General features: G+C 42.3%; 1 protein-coding gene across 1 annotated transcript in view; it reads right to left on the reverse strand.

Moving 5' to 3' along the window:
• MDGA2 (MAM domain containing glycosylphosphatidylinositol anchor 2) overlaps positions 1 to 16,386 on the reverse strand; it is a 943,396-nt gene extending 927,010 nt beyond the window's left edge. The window contains exon 1 of the mRNA XM_049897699.1: positions 16,032 to 16,386. Coding sequence (XP_049753656.1) covers positions 16,032 to 16,311 — 280 coding nt within the window. The 5' untranslated portion in view covers positions 16,312 to 16,386. The remainder of the gene's footprint in view (positions 1 to 16,031) is intronic.
• Between the last annotated feature and the right edge of the window lie 8,497 nt (positions 16,387 to 24,883).

Raw genomic sequence — 24,883 nt, forward strand, 5'->3', positions numbered from 1 at the left:
TTTATTTATATATATATATATATATATATATATATATATATATATATATCTTTTTTCCAAGAAAACTGTATGATATAAAGTGCTGACATTGGCTTTCTATATGTATTTCTCAGTCAAAAAGCAAAATTTATCGCCCAAGTTGCATTTTAAGTATATACTGTTTTAGATAGTAAGTTTCACACATTGCACAATGTGAGCAAGCTAAATTACACATTTTAATCACAATAGGTATAAAACACACACATATAAATACACTTGTAATAATACATTTAAGAATATATACAAATATTTATTTTTACATACTTTTTTTTTTTTTTGGTATTTGATTTCCAGTTAAGCCACCAGCTACCATGCACTAGTTATTTAAACTTTGTAAGGTTCTGATTCCTCATCTATCTCAAAGAGGTATAATCCATACTGAAGGCTGTGGTCTTTGATCTTCATCAGTAAATTCTTCAAGTCCTCTTCACTTCCAGCAAGCAATACAGGATGTAAATGAGCCTTCGCCCAATCCTAATGCCCCATTTTTCTTCATACAGTCCAGTTTCTCGGATTATTTGCTCAGCATACAGATCAAATAGCTATGGTGAAGGGATACAACTTTGACACACACCTTTCTTGACTTTCAACCATGCAGTATCCCCTTGCTCTGTTCCAACAACTGCCTCTTGATCCATGTACAGATTCCACATGAGCACAATTAAGTGTTTCGGAATTTCCATTCTCCCCAGTGTTACTCATAATTTGGTATGATCCACACAGTCGAATGCCTTAGCATAGTCCATAAAACACAGGTGAACATCTTTCTGGTATCCTCTGCTTTCAGCCAGGATCCAACCAGCAATAATATCCCTGGTTCCACATCCTCTTCTAAATCCGGCTTGAAATTTCTGGCAGCGCCCTGTCGATGCACTGCTGCAGCCACTTTTGAATGATCTTCAGAAAAGTTTTGCTTGCTTGTGATATTAACGATATTGTTAGATAATTTCCACATTCGGTTGGATCACCTTTCTTGGGAACAGGCATAAATATTAATCTCTTCCAGTCAGTTGGCCAGGTAGCTGTCTTCCAAATTTCTTGCCATAGACGAGTGAGCATTTCCAGCTCTGCATCCGCTTGTTGAAATCTCAATTGATACTCTGTCAATTCCCAGAGCCTTGTTTTTCACCAATGCCTTCAGTGCAGCGTGGGCTTCTTCCTTCAGCACCACTGGTTCCTGATCATATGTTACCTACTGAAATGGCTGAATGCCGACCAGTTCTTTTTGGTATAGTGACTCTGTGTATTCCTTCCATCTTCTTTTGATGCTTCCTGTTTAATATTGTCCTTGTAGAATCCTTCAGTATTGTAACTCGAAGCTTGAATTTTTTCTTCAGTTCTTTTAGCTTGAGAAATGCTGAGCGTGTTCTTCCCTTTTGGTTTTCTATTGCCAGGTCTTTGCACATGTCATCACAATACTTTGTCTTCTAGAGCCGCCCTTTGAAATATTCTGTTCAGCTCTTTTACTTCATCATTTTTTTTCCTTTCGCTTTAGCTACTTGACGTTCAAGAACAAGTTTCAGAGTCTCTTCTGACATCCATGTAGGTCCTTTCTTTCTCCTCTTTTTAATGACCTCTTGCCTTCTTCATGTACGATGTCCTTGACGTCATTCCACAACTTGTCTGGTCTTCAGTCATTAGTGATTGACACATCAAATCTGTTTTTTTGAGATGGTCTCTAAATTCAGGAGGGATATACTCAAGGTCGTACTGTGGCTCTCGTGGACTTGTTCTAATTGTCTTCAGTTTCAACTTGAACTTGCATATGAGTAATTGATGGTTTGATCCACAGTTGGCCCCTGGCCTTGTTCTGACTGATGAAATTGAGTTTTTCCATTCCCTCTTTCCACCCTGGTGGGGTAGTGGTTAAGTGCTATGGCTGCTAGCCTCTTTCCACAGATGTAGTCAATTTGACTCCCGTGTATTCCATCTGGCGAGGTCCATATGTATAGTTGCCATTTATGTTGGTGAAAAAAGGTATCTGCAAGAAAGAAGTCATTGGTCTTGCAGAATTCTATCATGCAATCTCCAGCATCGTTTCTATTACCAAGGCGATATTTTCCAACGACCGATCCTTCTTCTTTGTTTCCATCTTTTGCATTCCAATCACCAATAATTATCAGTGCATCCTGACTGCATGTTCAATCAATTTCAGACTGCAGAAGTTCGTAAAAATCTTCAATTTCTTCATCTTTGGCCTTAGCAGTTGGTGAGTAAATTTGAATAATAATTGTATTAACTGGTCTTCCTTATAGGCGTATGGATATTACTCTATCACTGATGGCATTGTACTTCAGGAAGATCTTGAAAGGTTCTTTTTGACGATGAACGTAATGCCATTCCTCTTGAAACTGTCATTCCTGGCACAGTAGACCATATGATCGTCCAATTCAAAATGACCAATACCAGTCCATTTCAGCTCACTAATGCCTAAGATATCAATCTTTATGAGTTCCATTTCATTTTTGACAATTTCCAATTTTCCTAGATTCATACTTTGTACATTCCACATTCTGATTATTCATGGATGTATGCAGCTGTTTCTTCTCATTTTGAGTCATGCCACATCAGCAAATGAAGGTCCAGAAAGCTTGACTCCATCTCTACATCATTAAGGTCAACTCTACTCAGAGGAGGCAGCTCTTCCCCAGTCATCTTTTGTGTCCTTTCCAACCTGATAGGCTCATCTTCTGGCACTACATCAGACAATGTTCTGCTGCTATTCATAAGGTTTTCACTGGCCAATGCTTTTCAGAAGGAGACTGTCGCGTCGTTCTTCCTAGTCTGTCTTAGACTGGATGCTCAACTGAAACCTGTCTGCCATGGGTGTCCCTGCTGGCATTTGAATAGCAGTGGCATAGCTTTCAGCATCATGGCCACTCACAAGCCCTCACAGTACGACAAACTGAGGGACACGTGGGGGTGTGTGTGCATACACCTATCGTTTTATCTTCTTTTGCTCTTCTATGAAACTACAGTGGTAAAGTACAAAGTTTTCAAAGTACTCATCATCTGCATATTAAGGAAGCTTAGAGAGTTAAGGCATTAACAAGTAAGTTTCCAAAGATGACAGAAAATGAACTAACTAAATGCTTTTTGAAATATTAATCAAAATGATATGATGATAGTGAGGTTCAATAGCAAAATCACAGTGAGCAGGAAGAACACCACTTTGAGCCTCAGCTGTTGCAGTGGGAGGGATGTTTGATAGTGAGGCACAGGAAATAATCAGAGAATAAGTGGCCTCTGAGTAACAAGGGGGATTATTTCAGGCCGCAATCCATCTGGGAGCTATTCTTTTCTCACGAAAAGACTCAGAGGTTTCTAAACCCCAATCTTTACAGTGATGATGTGATTTTGTAGCTTACCATATTGCCGGCAATGGTCATCAAAGGGAGAGAGCTGTGCCTCCTTAGGCAATAAATTAAGATGGATCCCTGCAGGATAAAATAACAAAACTGGCCAAAGACTAGGCTTTTATTAATTGTTTAGGAAGACTGAAACCTTTTAAAAATTAATATAGCAGGTCTCTTACAGGAAAAAAGTACAGGTAGTACAGACCAGTGTGAAACTGAAACCAATGAAAAAATGTAAATGAATCAAAGGATGAGAAAGAATCACAATAATGGTGTAAAGTAAGCCACAAAAAACAAGGAACAAATTCAGAACCAGGTAAAGACATTAACTACTTGATAATAACCTCACTGATTCTGAGATACCGAGGTAAGATGGATTACTCCCAAACTACCTGGTGCTTAAAAAAATCCACCCAGTGCCGGTCGAGTCGATTTCGACTCATAGCGACCCTATAGGACAGGGTAGAACTGCCCTATAGAGTTTCCAAGGACCACCTGGCGGATTCAAACTGCTGACCCTTTGGTTAGCAGCTGTATCCGTGCATATTATAGAGTCCACTGTCTGAGTACGCCTAAGGTGACTGCTCAGTAAAATCAGGATTGTTCATTCTGCATTAGTATAGGGAAAATTCTTCTCAACTAATAATTTTGCTGTCTGCGTAGTCTTGAGTAAAGACAGCTTTTAGTTAAAGGGTACCTGACCAATATTACCAACCAATATCAAGGCTAATACTCTGACACTCAGACAACTAGCCTAATTAAGTAATTGCTTTGAACCGGTTTGTTCCCGGCTAAGAATTTGAGTTTCCACCCCAGATACACTGAATCAGAATCTACCTTTTAAATAAAATTCCCAGGTGATTCTCATGTATAATAAATTTTGAGAACCACTGCTCTACTAGTAAGGAGCCCTGATGGCACAGTGGTTAAGCACTCGGCTGCTAACTGAAAATCTGGCAGTTCGAACTGACCAGCTTTCTGAGGGAGAAAGCTGTGGCATTTGGCTTCCGAAAAGATTTACAGCTGTGGAAACCTTATGGGGAAGTTTTACTCTGTCGAAATTGACTGGAAGGCAATGGGTGATCTCTACTAGTGGTTCTCAGAATTGGTCCCTAACCAGCAGCATTAGCACCACCTGGGAACTTGTTACAAATGCAAATTATCAATAGTGGAACTTGTTATAAATGCAAATTTTCAGCAGGGGTTCAAACCTGAAGGAACCCAGTTCAAGCCCTGGAGGAAACTGAGAGAGATATTAAGATTTTTCCCTGAGGTCAGACACAGTAAAGCAGCAACTGAACAAGAAGAAAGATCAGGTTTCCCAACTAGTTTTCACCTACACCTTGTTGCCTCATGCAGGAATAAAAAAAAATAATAATGAAAACACATACTTTTGTTTTCGTAAGGGCAGTACATTCATCTCCATGGTGTACATTTAAAGAACAACATGGTGTTTTAATTCATTCTGGACCCACAGTCTGCTGCTTCTAAGTGGATGGCTCTCTAAAAAGGCTTTGAAAGGTCTTTGACTTTAACTCCAAAATAAGCTGTTAATGTAGACTCAAACTTCCCAAGTTTGCCTAGATTTGGGGACAATTCCATATCCCACTGTAACATTAAAGACAGCTGCAAATTGAACACACCAACTCAGAATCAAGGAGTACATCTTGGCGGATACTAACATTTGAGAAAGATCCAGAATACTTCATAACAAAATTTTGCAGATCTGCAGTCTTTTGTGGAAATGGCATAGGCTATAGGGAAGTTACATTTTTCTGGCCAGGGAACGCTTTGCAGAAATTGCTTAGGATGTGTTAGACACTCATTCCAGGGTTATTTTTCTTTATACATCAATATTCCTATAGTTGGGATCCATGCTATAACAATGTTATTTCCTCTCTCTTTACCTGTCGTACGTCAACCTATTTTCAAGGCTCAACTCATCAGCCACCAGTTTTTTAAGTTTCCTCTAAACATGACAGCAACTGTAATCTCTCTCTTATATTAGCATCCTTATTGGGTATTTCTCATAGCCTTATTTTGTTTTTCTCACTTTGGTTTATCTGCTCAATTGTAAACTCTTTGAGTTTACAGCCCTTACTATATAGGTATATGTGTTATTCATAGTAATATATTCATAGTAGGTATACATTAATTGTTGATTGAAGTTACCAGAAACTACCCTGAATCTGCCTAGAAACTATGCCGAATTCCCACTGGTCACAATTTCTGAAAAGTAGCATACCTTCCTCAAGTCTTTTCTATCATTCCCAGGATACCCATTTGAGCCACCGCCTCCTCATTATGAAGTCCACCTGCAGAAAGGGAAGGCTTCGAGTCACAGTTACGCTGAAGTAACTGACAGAAAGCCCCAATGTTTAACACTCACCCACTTCTCCTGCAATTAATTGGCAGGAAGGATAATCTGATCCACAGCAACCACAGGCTCCATTCAAGAGCCCATAGCTCCTCTCACTTTCCCTTTCACGAGAACACAAATACCTCCCTGAAGATGTCGTTTAGTCAGACAGGAGACATTTATCTTCCCTCCTCTGTTGCAAACAGTGTGAGCAATGTTCAGTTCTAGTGAGTTCAGAAAAAAAATATTATTTTGCTGTTTTTCCATTACTTAAAGGACAGATGCGTTTTTCTAATAGAAGTATGCCTCTTCAGGTTGGCAACTTATTTCCCTCTCACCCCTTTCAGATCTCAACTGCCATTTGTGAAGTCCTTTTTTTTTAAGACTCAGAGAGTCCTAGTGTTAGCTATCCAGTGCCGCTCTAACAGAAATACCAAAACTGGGTGACTTTAACAAACAAATTTATTTTCTCACAGTTCAGGAGGTTAGGTGTCCAAATTCAAGGTGCCAGCTGTAGGGGAAGGCTTTCTTTCTCTTTCGGTTCTGGAAGAAGATCCTTGTCTCTTCTGGACAATCTTCATGAGGCTTGGCATCTCTCTTCCCTCACCTCTGCTTCTCTACTCCCTTGTTTAATCTCTTTTATACCTCAAAAGAGATTGACGAAGATACACCCTACACTAATCTTGCCTCATGAACATAACACGGACAACCCATTCCCAAATGGGATTATAACCACAGGCATACCACAGGCAAGGATTTAAAACACATATTTTGGGGGGATATAATTCAATCCATAACATCCCACCCTTTGGTCCCCCAAAATTCACAGTCTTGCCACATGCAAAACACATTTACCCCATCACATCATCCCAAAAGTCTTGAATCAACTCCAAGTCCAAAATCTCATCTTCTGAGTCATTTAAATCAAATATGCGTGAAATTTTAGGCTTTTTTCATCCTGGGGCAAAATTTCTCTTCATCTGTGAACCTGTGAAATCTAGAATATAAGTTATCTGTTTCCAAAGTACAATGGTAGAACAGGCACAAGGTAGACATTTCCATTACAAATGGGAGAAAGTAAAGGGAAAGAAGGGATAACAGGCATCAAGCAAATCCCAAACCCAGCAGAACAAACTACATTAGCTCTCGAGGCTTGAAAATAATCCTCTCTTCTCTGAGACCATCTGGGCAATGGCTTTGCCCCCAGATTCTGAACTCTGGGTGGAGGCCCCTCGGCCCTGGGCTTCATAATCCACCTTTCAGGCCCTTTGGGATGGCAACTCAGCTCCCTCAGCTTTAGGCAGCCCCATTCTCCTAGACCATCTGAATGACAACCCCACCCACTTGGCCCTGGCAGGCCCCATTCTCCTGCCTCTTAGGGATGCTCTGTCCCCTCAGCTTTGAGTAGCAGCCCCATCCCACTAGCACACCTTAACAGCAGCCCCATATTCCCAGAACTGAGTTGGTGAAGATCCAACTCTTTGACACCTAGGAGACCGTGGCCATACCCTTCAAGATCCAGGAGACCACGGTCCCACCTTTTGAAATAGAGAAGGCCCTGCTTCCCATGCGCCTTCCAACAGTTCTGCTGATCTCCAAGCTGCTCCAAGGATGGTACTTTTCTTTTTTTGGAGGAAAATAGATGTAACTCCTTTGGCCTGTTTCCTACCTTTAGAATTCCAAAAGGCAGACAATGTTATTTCCTTTCATTCTTTCTCTGTCCCCTTTGGTCTAGGCTAATGGGTTTGCTGCTGTGCTAGTTGGTTAGATCCATCAGGCACAGCCTTAATCTCTTTAACAAAAGGTCATCTAGCCATGTCCTTGATGAACATTCTAGGACTTTGTAAACAGAATTTTCCAAATCTTTAAGTCCTGTTTTCATTTTGTACAGTTCATATTTAAGTTCATCCCTTTCCTCTCGCATTTTACTGTAAGCGGCAAGGAGAAATCACACGGCCCCTTTAAGATCTTGCTTAGAAATCTCACCAGCCAGATATTCAAGTTCATCACTGACAACTTCCACCTTCTACCGAACATCTGAACATAAATCAGACAAGTACTCTGCCACTGCATAAAAAAGCATCAGCCTCCCCCTCCAGCGTCCAATCGCATGTTTATCCTTTTCTTTTAAAGCCTCACCAGCAGCACATTTAATGTTCACATTTCTAGCACCATTCTGTTGCTGGCACCATATGTATTCTCCAAGAAGGTAGAGACTTTCTCTATACGTCTCCTCACTTCCTTCTCAGCCTCACCGAAATTGCCTTTGGCATCCATAATTCTACCAACAGTCTCTTCAAGGAAATGTAGGTTTTTACTATTAAGAACCATAAAACTCTTCCAGCCTCTACCCATTACCCAATTCCAAATACACTTCCACATTTTAGGTATCTCTCAGAGCAGCACCCCATTCTTCCAGTACCAAATTCTGTCTTAGTTATCTAGTGCTGCTATAACAGAAATACCACAAGTGGGTGGCTTTAACAAACAAATTTATTTTCTAGACGTTTAGGAGGCTAAAAATCTGATTCAGTGTATGGGCTCTATGGGAAGGCTTTCTCTCTCTGTCCACTCTGGAGATAGATCCTTGTCTCATCTGAGCTTCTGTTCCTGGGCAATCTTCATGTAGCTTGACATCTCTCTTTCCCATCTCTGCCTCCTTCTTTACTCTTTTTTATATCTCAAAAGAGACTGACTCAAGGTACACCCTACACTAATCCTCCCTCATTAACATAACAAAGACATCCCATTCCCAAATGGGATTATAACCAAAGGCACAGAAGTTATGATTTATAACACATATTTTGGGGGGACATAATTCAATCTATAACACCTAGATATGAACCAACTCTTCATCTTTCAGACAAGTTTCCCTTTCTACAGCATCACTTGATTATTTTTATCCCTCCCATTCTCATTACAACAAACAAGACAAGCAGTATGCTGTTTGCAGATATGGTAACATGTCACATACCTGACCCTATCTATCGAATGCACAACAGCCCGTAGTATCGATTTGACTTAGAATAGCAAGAAACTGATGTCCCGTCTTTATGCGGAGTTTTAGAGATATGGTAGTAAAAGACAGAAAGAATAGGTTATATAATAATTTCTAATACCTTTGATCCTACCATACTGTGTCTTTAACAGATAAACTTACAGTAAAATGTGTAACAGCCAAAAAGTATATTCTTAATAGTTAAAATGTTCTTCTGTGACTATAAACTCCTGGGGAATATATGAATTGGATGATGGAACAGAAGTCATCTTTCTTAATTCAATTCATGACATCAACATTAATGAAAATACAGTATTTTAAAATATAAGATCAAAAATTACCTAGAATAGTAAAAAAAAAACAACAGGAAAAAGCTTAAATGGGATCAATGCAAACTGGTATATTTAGGAAAGAAAATGGAACTATACTGGTATAAAATGGAATATAACTAGGTACATTCCAAATAACGGAGCATGACAAATTTTAATCAGTTTACAAGAAAATATCCATCTAGTGAATGCAGCTGGAAAGTGGAATAAAGAGAGTTGTGAATTTTTATTTTCTCCAAAAAAAAATCACCCAAACAGCACAGGACCTCCATCTGCCTGGCATAATGTAAAGTCATCATGACTTAAATTAGTGGCGTGATTTAATGACATCTTAAAGTCTCTTCTCACTTACAATTTTACAGTTTCACAGGGTCAAAAGATTATTAATTGAATCTGAAAATAAAAATAGGTGACAGTTTTCTATGAATGCAATCACTCAGTCTGCTCTAAGTAATATATTTACATTGACATTCACTGAAGCAAATAAATGAAATTTCCTTTTGTGGTGCTACTCAGTTACTGATAATTACTGTGTAGCTTAAAAACATTCACCCAACTCATCCATGAAATGCATTCCATACAATACTTCCTGTGTCCTTCCAAAACAAAACAAAAAAACCAAGCCTATTGCAGTTGAGTCAATTCTGACTCACAGTGACCCTACAGGACAGAGTAGAACTGCCGCCATGGTTTCCAATGCTGTAAATCTTTACAGAAGCAGACTGCCACATCTTTCTCTCTCAGAGCTGCTGGTGGGTTCGAACATCTGACCTTTTGATTAGCAGCAAAAGCTTTAACCACTTGCTCCACCAGGACTCCCTGTGTCCTTCCAGAATAGCCAGAAAAGAAAAAAAGTGTGTAAAATCTTCCCCAATTTAACTCAGAGCTGACAGTCCATTCCCCTACTTAACTGCAACTGCCAATGAGGACAAGATTCCAGGACTCTGATGTTTTGCATCGCCTTTGTTGGTTATCACCCTGGAACCTAACTCTTGCAAGCCTCTTCACAAAGCAGAAGGGCAAGGCCAGAGAAGGTGAGTGGTGAAATCGCCTCCACGCTTGGAAAGCTACCCAAGGCTGTAATTCCTAATACTGCCTTCATAAGAAATAAACTGAACCCACAAGGCTCATGCTATAATCGAGTCCCCCATGACCCTTTCCCAATCATATTAAAACAGTAAGTTTTAAACGAATACAGAGCACAGTCTTTCATAAAATCTTGTTTGTATCCAGCTTCTCAAAAAAGATTTAAAGTGGTTTGCAACTATAACACAATAAGTAATATAATGGCTCAATATAAATAAGAATCAGAACCCGAGACTATAAAATGAAGCCAAGAAATCAAGATCATGGAAAATGCCTTCCTAGGATTCCCTTCATGACATCTAGTCACCAAAACTGCCTGCAGCATCTCTGCATCTTTGCCACTGAGAACTCTAATTTTCTGAACCCTGGAACTCTTATTGACTCATTCCCTATAAAGGGATTCCTTAAACTGTGTGGATAACTTGCCCATTCTAAAATACCTAATAGCACAGGGGCTTCCCCAAGGACATATAGGATAAGAACAAGTAACACCATATAAATTAAACTGCTCATTTTGAACATGAAATCCCCATAACATGACCAGCAAGGACAATCTTGAGTAAAAAAAAAAAAAAATCTCAAGATACAATGGGCAGCCCATCCACTTGTCCTTGGAGACAACAACCAAGGTAGTGACTATGTAAGAAGGTATGTGTGCCTGCAGGGACTGTGGGGGAAGGAGTAGGAAGAGAGAAATTTAGAGCTGACTGTACAAAACAGAGCTTCAGACTAATTTTTTTTGGCACCATGTATTAAAGTCCTCTCTTCCCACAGGCTGACACCCTCGATAGGTATTCCATCAAAATCAGCAGCTCATCCCAGGGTCTCCCCAAACCCCAACTATGCAAAAATTACAACTCACTGTACCCTGGGGATAACTCCGATACGATGGTCAACTGACCATCCATAGCAACAAGCTGGACAGATTCAGGCTCGACATACTGACAGTCTGAGATATCTTCCAGAGCCTTCCTGTCTGTTTTATCTCCTGGTTCTCAATTCTACCAAGTTATTCCTGTACAGCTGCTGCATGAAAATATCACCCTTAAATCATATGATATTTCTTAATATTAATATCTATATTAGCATATATACACACACATACATACATGCACATATGTATATATATACACATAAACATATGCATTTATCACTTAAGTATATTGAATTGAGTGGATAGAGCTGGTTAATTTATCATACACATGTGTTTGACAAACGTATTCTATGTATTGCTTTTAGCATATCCTGAAAGCTGTTTATGTACAGTGCATTAATTATTTCAGATCACCAGGTCATTGCTATTGTTTGATTTGGTTTCCACTAAAAATCATTCAGTCTTGGAGCTTTGTTTTGTTTTTCACTAGTAGTGGGGACTGGTCTATGTTAATAAAGCCATTATCTTTTATTAACCACCTTGGAAATTAAGGGTATGACTGACTAGAAGTAAAAACATACCTTTACATTTAAAAGTGTGTGGCAGTGGAGTTTTTTTTTTTTTTTTTTCTTTGTATTTTTTTTTATGTAGCAAGCCAACTGAGAAGTTTACAAGGGGTATGAGTCTCAACAGTATTTCCTTACCAAAAGGCTTTATGGAAAACAACATTAAACAGCCTAAACAATTTAGTGCCACAGAATGACTTACAGAAGACTTTCAAAACCAGAAAACTGTTTTAGTTCCCCTCAGCTTTAGGTATTTCCATATACACATACCTGGAAGCAACCTTGTAAACCTTGATGCCATTTATTTACTATTTCTAATCATTTTGGGTTTTTTTAATCAGTTATTCTACACCTAATTCGATGAGCATGCAGCAAAAGTAGTAATACCGAAGAGATACCAGCTCACTGCTCATTTATTGACTTTTGGTTTTCAGTGATGTTTAATTCAGCAAAAAAAAAATATAAACCTAACTTTAAAATTCCAAGAGTATGTTTGAGAAATTTTTAATACAAATAACTTTTTAAAATTCAGGAAGGGAGAATCTAGAGTTTAATAAAATGAACTTTAAAAATCCATAAATACATATCTCCAAGTGAGTTTTATCCATTAAGATAGTTAAAATAGTTATCTTGGAAAGTCTGCATGATTTTTTTTTCCCTACTTTGGTGCTGCTCTACTGTGAAGAGCTATCTTTTTTTTTGTTTTGTTTTGTTTTTCTGCCATCTTTCCTTCAGAAATGTTTTTAAACAATTTATATTACTGTAATGTCATAGCTTATATGGCATATGTAAGCACTATACAAGAGAATACCATTTTTAAAAAAATACCCCTTTTTAAAAAATAACATCAGACTTACAGGAGGAGGGTAGATACAAGTTTAGGGTAATCTCCTTTACCCAAGCACCAGACCCTATACAAAAATCAGCTAATGTTCAGCTGTTTGCTAAGCAGCATTCTAAGATAAATGACAATGTGTTCCTAGTCTACAGCAGAAACTTTTACACTTAAGTGCTGCATCTGCACATGGTTGCCAAGCTAACTGAGCTTAACAGGAAGAAGGTCATAGTAACACAAGGCAATAATCCACGCATTCAAACAAATATTCTCTATTTAACAAATCTGAATTTAAGTTTTAAAAACAGACTTTTTATGTTGGTCCACCCACAAATAAAATAAAATCTGCTGAAAGTTATCATCTGCTTACTTTAATGTTTCAAATAAATATTCTTGGTAAGTGCATTTCTGATCCATACTCAGAAATTTCCAGCTGAGAAGGTGAGGTGTGAAGGGATTACCTAGCTTTTTCAGGGAGGAAAGCTGGCAAGGCTATGGCTTTAAATTATATAAATAATTTTAAGCTACAGTAAAGTGATTTTGCCTGGTTTTCCTAGAAAATAATTTTCATTTCCTTTTGGATCTAGTTATTGGAAGACAATACTAAGAAATTATACTTCACGTGTAGTATGAATGGCTTATAAATAAATAGTGTAATAGCATATAAATATACAATACTATATGATACCATATGAAACACTACATGTAATACATAAGCATATATTACATATTATTTTTGCGATACATATACAGTCTTAATTCAGGCAAATAAAGGGATTCAGGGACATAGACTTATATGTCAGCAAGCTCGTATCTAGGTCATTGAAGTTTCTCTTTATAGTTGCCCTGCTTTTTAAATTAATCATTTTCCAGCACTTTCACAGAAAATGTTCAAAACATTCTTATAACATTACACTAAACTTTATGTCTATGTCCTTTACAATTGACCAATGTTTATAACCAAATATAAATACTCTTCACTTTCTCATAAATGCTTTGACAAATAAAAATAACACTAGATCAACAAAGGTCATGATTTACAAAGTCAGAGCAGGGAAGCTGCAAGTCCATGTCAGTGGTTCTCAGCCTGTGGCTTGCTTCAGAATCATCATTTGGAGGGTTTGTTAAAACACAGATTGCTGGGTCCCACACTTAAGAGTTTCTGACTCAAAAAGTCTGGGGGGTGGGGGGAGGGTCCGAGAATTTGCACTTCTAACAAGTTGCAAGGTGCTGTTGATGCTGCAGGTTAGGGGTCCACACTTTGAGAGCCTAACTTCTGTGCTATGTAAGACATAGTAAGACAAAAAAAATAAATATATACACATACACACACATATGTATATATGTGTGTGTGTATATATATATGCATGCACACATAAAAACACCCACCTAAGAGCTATGACATCTATAATGACTGCTTAATATTTTTCACACAGAACTATTCCTTGCTACAAGGCTAAGAACCACATAAATACTAAAACAATACAAAAAAGATCACTACCTATTATTACAATGATGAAATCAGCTCAGTAGTAAAACTCCTTCCTCCTTTACTGCTAAGGTTTATGGGCACAGGATTATTTCAATGCACTTGTTTCCTACTTGTCTCCACTACTATATCTTACTCTTTTTCACTGCCCAACATGAGACTTGCCAGCACAAATAACCTGCATGACAAAACGACAGGAAAATGGAACCTTGCCTTTCTATTCCAGACCGTTCTAGCAATACCCTTGCTGTCAAGTCAATTCCGACTCATAGTTCTAGCAATACCACCTCCAATCTTTCTCACTTCTCATTACCGTCTACACACACACACAAACGCATTTTTTTTAACTAATCTTTTTCACCAGAATGATCTGAGCCAATGGGAGAGAAATAAGACTTGGACATGGGATGAGAGCAATAAAGACTCTCCAATCCTAAGGAACATTCCTCCACCCCCAGAATCCTGGCTTCTCTCAGCAGGCCTCTGTATAGACACCAGGGTCCAGCAGAAGAGCGGCAAGAACGCTAAGTGAATTCTGGCTTTCCTCAGGCCCTGTCTCCTGTAGTCAGCCAGGCCAGAGGTCTGTCTGTAGACTTAGTATCACACACACCTCTCTACAGCTACCACCACCAGGCAAGTTCTCTTTCATTTGGGAGGACGGATGGGGAGAGAGGGGAAATTAAGATGCTCAGAGGTGGGAGAGAGTGAAGGTTTCTTGGCAGAGCCTAGGAGAGAACTAGGGAGACAGGTAAGGGGAGTGGCTGAAGGAGTGCACTAGGGGCAGGAGTCAGAGCACCTCCTCCTTCAGTTATGCTTAGCCCCAGGCAGATCTCCAGGGAGTGGAGAGACTAAAGGCAAGGTCTGATCTCCGGCACCGTTTCTTTCCCAGTCATCCACCACTCTGCACACCACATTCCCATAGTTTGAGGCTCAAGGTCTCCCTGCACTGAAGCACACCTCGCAGTCACTTCTTGGATCTGCAGGGACAGCTAGGATACTTCGACAAGCACTCATGCACCTTTGGTCCAGGGACAGCCACTGACTTAGCCCTACTGTGGTGGCCTCCTAACCCCGCAGTGAGAACAGGGGCTGTGAGCTGGATTCCCAGCCTCTGAACACTGCTTCTCAGGGGCTCTAGGTGAGTTTGACATGCAGGCCCTTCAGGGTTATCCTCCTAACCTCCCCACCATACCCCGAGAATACAAAAGTTATGTTCTCTTTGGGGCATCGCCTGCTTGTCCCAGGGTCTGGGAGCGAATGAGTGAGTGAGTAAATATTTCAGTCCTGAAAGTCAAGGGTGCCAACTGCTGACAGGCAAAGGAACCTGGATTTCCTCTTAAGGACTTCAAAACCTCTGAATTAACAAACTCACCCTTCTCTCCTAATCCGCCCAGATAGGGTTTTCCAGAGGAGAGCGGAGATTGTGCTCCCATTGCAGCGAGCTGGTGCCCTGCCCTGGAGCTGAGACGCGCGGACTTGGCCGTCCGTTCATTCATGCATTTGCTCATCCATTCACACAAACACGTCCCTTAATTGTGTCTGGCACCGAGAATCTTGCCTGCTATTTTCCCCTCCTCAAGTCAGTGCTCATGGCAACGTCTGGTGCAGAATGCAACTCAACTGTCACCCCACTTCCTGAGCCGGAAAATCAAGTCATGTAAGCATTCACAAAAAAGAAAAAGGTAGAGAAGAGGTGGCGGCGGAAGGGGGCGGAGAGGGGTGGAGAGACTCACGGGGGTCACATTCGAAGCTTCCCTTCGAGGAAAACAGTGGCAACGACACCGCGGCAAGCAAGGAGTCAAACCATTATTAAATCAAAGACTGCTCAAGCTCGGGTCCCCCGCGGGGATAAACCAAGCGCAAAGCCACTTCGTTCGCACTAGTGCTATGCTGCCGGCTCGACTCAACTCCGAGCAGAGGCGCCGGGGAGAGCGGCTCGCAGCCCAATCCGCAGCGCGCTCGCTACCTCCTAACGCTCCCAATAACATGATGAAATGTAAATCAAATGCCACGCCGGGAGGGGCGAGTCGTGCATTTTCGCTCACCAGCTTATCTTGCCTAAGAATCACAAGGTCACGATAGCGTTGCGACTCCACTCACCGTACACTCCTTGGCCAGAGATTCCCTCCAGGAGGACTGTCAGCAGCCACACGAGACCGTACACTATATCCATCTTCACGTGAGCATGAACATATCCAGCCCAGGGGGCACGCAGCGGGACCTTCCGGAGGCCGGCGGGCAGCCGGGCGCGCTCCACTCGTGCCCGGGCCGAACCGAGGTGCCCAGGAACCGCTCGCCGAACGAGGAAGCGCCGTCCGTCCGTCCTTCCCCAGCGGCGGCCGCGAGCCGAGCGCAGGAGCGCCACACACCCCACAGTCATGCACACACACAACACAACACAAGTCACAGCAACACACACTCACACGCACGCCGCACTCACACTGGGCGCCTGGGAAAATCGCAGGGGGCGGTGGTAGGAAGAGGAGCCGGGGGGCAAAGTGTTCTTCAGGGAAGCGGGCTCGAGTCTCCGCAGCGGCGGCGGCGGCGCGCTGGGCTGGCGGCGGGCGCGGGCAGGGTACCGGGTTTGCCGCGCCGTGTGAGCCTGGTTTGGGCAGCCGGGGAGCAGGAAGTGCCCTCTGACCCGGGGCACCGAGCAGGGCTTCCTCGCCTAGGCTCGCCTTTACAAAGTAACTCGCGAAGGTCCCAGGAGGAGCGTCAAGCGGCGGCAGCGGCCCGCCCGCCCGCAGTCCGGAGCCCCCAGCCCTGCTGTCTTGCCTTCCCCCATTCCATCAGTTGCCATTGCAACGCCAATCCTGTTACACGATACAGGCTCGCATCGCCGAGCGGGGAGAGGAAAAAGAGGAGGAGGAGGAGGAAGAGGAGGAGTGGGGTAGGGGGGACTGGGGTGGGGAGGAGGGGAAGAAAGGAGGGGACAGGAGGAGAGGGACGGACAGAGAGCGGAGTGTGCGTCTGGAGCTCGCTGGAGAACCAGCCTCAGCCGCCGCCGCCGCCGCCACAGCTCTTCAAAATAGCCTTTATTGCCCCGCCGAAGAAGAGGCTCAGGCTGCCCGCACCAATTCCGGGAGTCGAAAGCGGAGTCCAGGCATCCCCACTTGCACGAGAGGGAGAATGCCCAGCAGAGACCCGATCCGCACACACGTCTACGCGTGCCCGGCGGCACCGCGCGCGTCCTCTTCGCTTCCGCGCCGCCCCCGTCAGGTGGAGGGGGTGGGGGCGGTCGGGACAGGCGGGAGTTTAGAGAAGGGAGCCGCAGAAGGGGTTCCCCGCCTAGGCTAAGGTAGTGCTGGTATCCAGAGGTGAATGCAGGAGCCGCCGCCTGCGGAGGGCACCAGGCTGCGTGGCTGCCGTTCGGCCCCAGCTGCGGGCAGCTGCCGTAGAGATGCTCGGGCCGGGCGGCGGAGCGCCCGGAGCTCGACGACGGCCGGAATCCCTGGGTGTGCGCGGAGGTGCGCGTCGCGGAGGCGAGTGGGAGGAGGAGGGCGAAGTGGAGAGAGCAGGCTGCCGGGCTGCTGGGCTGCGGGGCTGCCGGGGAGGAAGGCTGTGTGTGGTCACGTTGTGCGCTACGTGCTGAGAGCGCGAGCTGCTAGCCGCAACCGGGCGACGTCAAAGCCGGGTGCGCGGCTCTGCCTCTTTCCTCCGCGCCTCCTCTGCCTCCTCTGCTCCTCCTTCGCTCTGCCTTCCTGTGTCAGCCGAGGAGCTCATTGGTATGGACAGCGCCGAGTGGGTCTTCGAGGCCAGCGGCATCCGGCGTCCAGCCTGCCCAGCCGCGGCCCTTCTGCGGCTCCCCAGGAGCTCCGCGGCGGACGCCGGTTATTTATTTTGTATGCCTCTGTTTGGGTTTGCACGCTGAAGGGCCAGGTATCACCTTAGAGCCAGGGTAATAATATGACATATACTCGGTCCCGCCGCCCAAGGTCTTCCAGATCTGTTCTGCTTGGCTAGAGGGCAGAACAGGCCACAGCAATTGAAAGCGGAGTCGTTTCTTCCCCAATTCTTTTTAAATGAAAATGTGCTAATCATAGCAGATAAAACCTCTCCGAGAGAAACACTAGGCGTTCAGAGCTTAGTCTATTTTATTTGCAATGTACCCTACTCAAGTTAAGTGCTTTGAAAAATCTTTTTCCTTTCTGTGAAAGACAGGCTATCTCATTGGGGCAAAGCTAGCTCTGATGTTTGAGTTGCTTAAGGGGTTCACAATTACAAAAAATTAGAAAATCCAAAGTCCCTTTCATATACATTGGAGCAAGTGTAGATACAGTTCACCAAAAAGATTGAGGGAAAATCGGGGGACATAGTAGTGTTTTGTTTTGTTTTATTTATTTTATTTTTTGCAGTCACAAAAATTAGTGCTAACTGCCAGCAATCTACTTGGATGAATGTATTCTTCACTATCGAAATGGCATATGGGTAGGGAAGTGATTATAATGCCTAAAACATACATTCATATATGTGTTACAAAAGTAATTGCTATGGAAAATCTGGAGCACAGCATTCATTTATCTACTCCCATAATAAACTGGTGTACCACACTTCAGGTCCCTCTCCCCCTGCTGTATTTTGCTGGGTGGTTGCAGGGGGGACCCCAAGCACTAGAAAATGAATAGTCCCCAGTGTTTTCTACCAAAGTCCTTCTCAGTTGTATGAATTATGCATGTTAGTTTTACAGGATATGATCCAGTGCTTACCCTCTGGGTTTATAAGATAGGAGGAACCAAAGATTTTGAAAGGGTCCCAAAGGGATGCCTAAAGCTGTGTTGAGAACCCTGTCTTTATGAAATGACATTTTCATTAGATGGAATTAAATAACCCTCTAGAAGCAACACTCAAAGTGTGGCATATCTGAAGGGGAGTGAGGCTCACTGTGGGTGGGTGGGGCCGAGGGAGCCCAGTTGTCTTAGGTTTCTGGAGATCTGCCTTTTCCAAGTAGATCATTGCTGCACACTGCAGCACAGCAGCTCACCGGGGCAGTAAACTGCAACTCCTTTCTCTGATCACAACTCAGAATGTATCTTGTCCCTGAGGCTTTTTCCAGATTTCAGATGACCATGTTCTGAAATAGCACATCACTTCCACTTTTATGCTGTCCTTTTTGACTATCATTTAGAAAATTATATGCTCTTTGAGTGTTTGCAGGACTTTAAATTGGCATATTTTATTATCTCCAAAACCAGTGTGCCACTTTAACAAAGGAACCTGGACTAATACCTAGTGGGAATTACTTTTCTTAACCTTCAAGATTAGGACATAAGCTTCAGGAGCCCAGGACCTTTCTTTTCCATATAATGCACACTCTACAAAGGGAAGAACTGCATACCCATCAAGCCCTCATCAGTTCCTGAGTGAAATATTTGAAGTTTGGAGAGAACTTAGTTAACCTGTCATTTTACAATTCATTTCAATTGAGAAAATACAAGTGCATCTACTCTGGGTCAAGTCTTTATCCTGTGTACTGGACATATAAAGGTAAATAAAATAAACCTAATTATTTCCTTCAAAATACCTATGATCTAGTGGGCAGGATGTGTGTTGATGAACACGTGCACCACTACCTCTACTGATATTATCAGTGTTATGAATAAACAAAGTCCCAGGCAAAAGATGTCAAATTTTGCATGTAACTCATTAATTAGGCTATATGACAGTGAGAAAAAATTGTACTGACATTACATGGACTTATTAATATGGATTTTGTATATAGAAATGCTGGATAGATTACTTATGGAAACAATTTGCTAGTTCAATCAAACAAGATTTTTTTTTTCCTTGAAATTCAATGTTTGTTAGGCTACACTGACCAAATTGTTGTACACTGGTGTATAGCCACACTTTAGCACTAGCAATTGAAGGCCTCCAGGGGTGTGAGCCTGAGCCAAGGTTTAAGGACAGACAGGTCTATGGTTCATTAGAGAGAAGAGCTACAGAGCACACGTACAGAGACTTAACAAAATCAGACCTAGGATATTGTCTTAGTTATCTAGCGCTGCTATGACAGAAATGCTACAAGTAGGTGGCTTTAACAAACCGAAATTTATTTTCTCACAGTTTAGGAGGCTAAAAACCTGAATTCAGAGCACTGGTTCTATAGCAAGGCCTTCTGTCTCTGTTGACTCTGGAGGAAGGTCCTTGTCTCTGCAGCTTCTGCTTCCTGGTACTTTGAAAATATCCATGTGTATTGGCATCTGTCTTACTCCATCTCTGCTCACTAGCTTGCTCGTTTAATCTCTTTTATATTTCAAAAGGGATTGATCAAGATACACCTTACTTTACTCCTGCTTCATTAACATAACAAAGACAACCCATTCTCAAATGGGTTTATAGCCACAGGCATAGAGGTTAGGATTTAAAACACATGTTTTTAGAGGCACAATTCAACCCATAACATTCCATCCTTTGGCCCCACCAAAATTCATGTCCTTGCCACATGCAAAACACATACACCCCCTCACATCACCCCCAAAGTGTTAAATCCACTCCAAGTTCAAAATCTCGTCTTCTGAATCATCTAAATCAAATATGGGTAAAATTTTAGACATATTCCAACTTGGGGTGAAATTCCTTTTCATCTGTGAACCTGTGAAATCTAGAATACCGGTTATCTGTTTCAAAAGTACAATGGTGGAACAGGTACAAGAAATTGGAGGGAAAGAATGGATAATGGGAACCAAGCAAGTCCAAAACCCAGCAGAACAAATTACATTAGCTCTCAAGGCTTGCAAATAATCCTCTCTTCTCTGAGACCACCTGGGCAATGGGCTGCCCTCCAGACACTGGGTGTTGGCCACACCCTCTGGATTCTGGGTGGAGGCTTCTCAGCCCTGGGCTTCAGCCCTGCCTTCCAGGCCCTCTGGGATGGTAACTGTTCCCTCAGCTTTAGGTGGCCCCATTCTCCTATGCCATCTGAGTGACAATGTTACCCCATCAGCCCCAGCAGGCCCTGTTCTTCTGTTCCTTGGGCATGGCAGCCCCCCCCCCCAGCTTTAGGCAGTAGCTCCATCCCCCTGGCACACCTTCATGGCAGCCTCACACTCCAGAATCAAGCTGGTGAAGACCCAACTCTTTGAAACCTAGGAGGCTATGGCCACGCCTTCAAGATCCAGGAGACCACGGCCCCACCCTTTGAAACTGAGAAGGCTCTATTTCCCATGCCCCTTCCAACAGTTCTGCTGATCTCCAAGCTGCTCTAGGGACTGTCCTTTTCTTTTATTACAACAGATGTAACTGCTTTGGCCTCTCTCCTGCCTGTAGAATTCCAAGAGGCAGACAGCACTATTTACTTTTTCTGTTGCTTTCAGTCTAAACTAATGGATTTTCTGCTGTAGTAGTTGGTTAGATCCATCAGGCATAGGCTTAATCTCTTTAAGAAAAGATTGTACCACCATATCCTCCGTGAACATTCTAGAATGCATGTTTTTAGTTTGTACAACAGAAATTTCCAAATCTTTAAGTTCTGTTTTTATTTTGCACAGTTTATATTTAAGTTCATATCTTTCCTCTTTCATTTTACTATAAATGACAAGGAGAAACCACATGGCCACTTTAAGATCTTGCTTAGAAATCTCACCAGCCAGATATTCAAGTTCATCACTGGCAAGTTCTTCCTTCTACCAAACATTGGAACATAACTCAGACAAGTTCTTTGCCACCGCATGAAAAGCATTGCCCTTCCTCTATTGCCCAATCACGGGTTCATTATTTTCTTTTAAAACCTCACCAGAGGCATGTTGAATATGTGTATTTCTGCAACAATTTGTTGCTGGTGCCATATGTTTTCTCTAAGAGGATAGAGATTTTCTCTATACCTCTCTTCACTTCCTTCTGAGCCCTCAGCAGAACTGCCTTTGAAATCCATAATTCTACCAACAGTCTATTTAAGACAATCTAGGCTTTTACTATTAGGCACCTTAAAACTCTTCCAGCCTCTACCCATTACCCAATTCCAAAACCACTTCCACAATTTAGCTGTCTGTTAGAGCAGCATCCCACTCTTCCAGTACCAAATTCTCTCTTGGTTATTTACCACTACTGTAACAGAATTACCACAAGTGGATAGCTTTAGCAAACAGAAATTTATCTTCTCACAGTTTTGGAGGCTAGAAGTCTGAACACAGAGCATCAGCTCTCTGTCAGGTCTGGAAGAAGGTCTTTGTCTCTTCATCTCCTGCTTCCTGGTTCCTTGGAGAGCTCCATGTGTCTTACACCATCTCTCCTCTGCATGCTTGTTTAATCTCTTTTATATCTCAAAAAAGATTGACTTAAAATACCTACATTAATTCTGCCTCATTAGTGCAACAAAGACAACTCATTCGAAAATGGGATTATAACCACAGGCATAGAGAGTAGGATTTAATGCACACATTTTTGGGAGACAATTCAACCCATAACAGATGCTGTATATGAACCCATTAGAACAACTTCCTGCAGGAGTTGCATAGACAGGTTTAGGTATCTATGGCTTCTTATATTTTGTAGAATTAACATAGACTTTGCATGGAGCATAAAACCTTAAGGAATCACATCTTATGTTACTCTCAGAGTCTATCCAGAAGTATCTTTCTGACTCTAGCAGGAGCAGCAATGGACACTTTGTCATTTGTGATGACAAAGTCATGAAAATTTAGGGGCTTACCTCTAAGAGGTCTAATTTCCTTAATTACCTCTCATCATTTTATTGACTATAGTTTCATCTAAAATTTCTATCTCCATTCCTGAGTATGAGTGTGATGTTTCAATCTGGGTAGCATGAGAGAGGCAAGGTTATAGAGGATGTCATGGCTTGACACAAGACCCCAACAGGTTTGGTTTCTTTCCCTGTCCAGTTTCTAAAAGCAAACAGCAGATAATAATGTAAAAATCATCTGTGTCATCTAGGTAATCTCCCAGGAATCCTGCATCCTGACCATTGCCCCACGTTTGCTTGTACTTGCTCTGTTCTTCTTAGTCACAAATTCATGGCTCATATCAAAGATGTCTAGGACCGTAACCCACCCTGAATCATAACTCAGTTGGTTGTGTACCTAGATTCCTGGTCTAGCCCTTTTCTCCTGAGGGTAAGCCTCCTTCTGGTATTTTCCAAATCTTCTAAGCCAAACCCCATTGTTCTGTGGGTCAAACATGTATTTGAGACCCCAAACTATCCCTTCCTTGACTTCTGCCCAATTCACCTGATCTCTTTAAAGCTAAACCCGTCACAACAAAGTTTGATGAAACCCTAAGATTGGAACCATTCCTGTAGTGCACAAAAATCTTATGTCCTTGTAAATTTTCTCTAGCCAAATTTCTGTCCAGTTAGATTTGTTTCTTCCAACACACAGGCTTAGAAGTCTAAGCATTATCACATAGGACTGGCTATTTCAGAAGATAATGGAAGACATGATTTCCTATCAGCAAGGCAGAGCTGGTGCTGGTCATTTCCAAGGAGGCAGACAGAGGGCAGTTGCTCATAAGCAGCGTGACCCAGACACTGATAGATGATTTAATTTGGGAAACAGGAGTGTCCCTCACATTACTTTAATGAGAACATAAAGGGGAAAGAGAATGACAACTGCTAATGTTAGGAATAAGGAAGCAGGTCAAATCCCCTGGGGACTGGGGAATCAAGGAAAGAGGTATGACTCAAGAAAGCAACAAAATACCCAAAGGACCAGATCCAGGGTCCAAACAGAAAACTAGGAGCCCAGGAGAAGCTGAGTGTATGGATACTGTTTTGAGAAGATGCCAAGGTAATTTGTTACCGGATGATGGGGCTAGGGTCTCAGGTATATCACAGTGCTGGTGAAAACTATCTGACAAATCAAGGAAAGTAAAGGCAGAGGCAGAAAACATGGGGTCAAGGGTCTTGGTATTCTTAATATTCTAGCTTCAGCTTAAAAGTGGTAGCATATTTCTGAGCGTTTTTACTCACTTAGCAAAGAGCATTCTCTCATATACCCTTCTTTCAAGCCACACGTGATAGTCCCTAGCTCTAGACTTTGAGGATTTAGTGAACTAGACTAGAACTATGACTCTATAGCACTCATGATTTCTACACAGCTTGGAACTTGAACCTGTAAATATTTTTGAAAGTTCCTCATACACCACCCCCATAGCAGTCAAGTCGATTCCTTCTCATGGCTCCCCATGTGTCACGGAGTAGAAGGACCCTCCTTAAGGTTTTTTGGGCTATAATTTTTACAGAAGCAAATTGCCAGACATTTCTGCAGCACCACTGTTGTTGTTATGTGCTATCAAGTCAATTCCAACTCATAGAGACCCTATAGGACAGAGAAGAACTGCCCCATAGGGTTTCCAAGGACCAGCTGGTAGACTGGAACTGCCAACCTTTTGGTTAGCAGCCTGAGCTCTTAACCACTTCACCACGAGGGCTCCACTATGTGGCTTCAAACCACCAAGCTTTAAGTTAGTAGTCAAGTGCAAATCGTTTGCACCACCCAGGGACATTTCATATACCATAGCCTTGGTCATTTTAGTAGCTCTGCCCTAGATTTATTCTGACTTCTGATTCTGGCATGTCTCCCTTGAACCCTTCTTATAATTCTGACACTATTTTAGGAGCAGACACAATGCCAACTTGTTCCAGAATAGATGTTCAGTGCAAGGCAGGGTAACACAGTAGGTCATTGTCTGAGCTTTGACATCAGATTGCCCTGAGCTTGAGTCCCTGACCATCAGTGTGCCCTTGACATTTCCCTTAACCCGTAAAATGAAAAGAGAAAAAGTTACTAAGAGTTTTAAATAAAATAATGTATTCAGAATACATAGCTCAGCCCCTGACACATAAGTATTACATACTTACATGTATCATTACTCTTTATACTTTTCTTGATAACATTTGTTAGTTGCTGGCTTGTGTTAGCATACGGAGCTAATAAATTGAAAGATTCTCATTTTGCAGTTAGCTGACAACACAGATTCTTTGGTTTTGTAAATATAAC

Source organism: Elephas maximus, chromosome 10, assembly GCF_024166365.1.
Source record: "Elephas maximus indicus isolate mEleMax1 chromosome 10, mEleMax1 primary haplotype, whole genome shotgun sequence".
NCBI lineage: Eukaryota > Metazoa > Chordata > Mammalia > Proboscidea > Elephantidae > Elephas > Elephas maximus.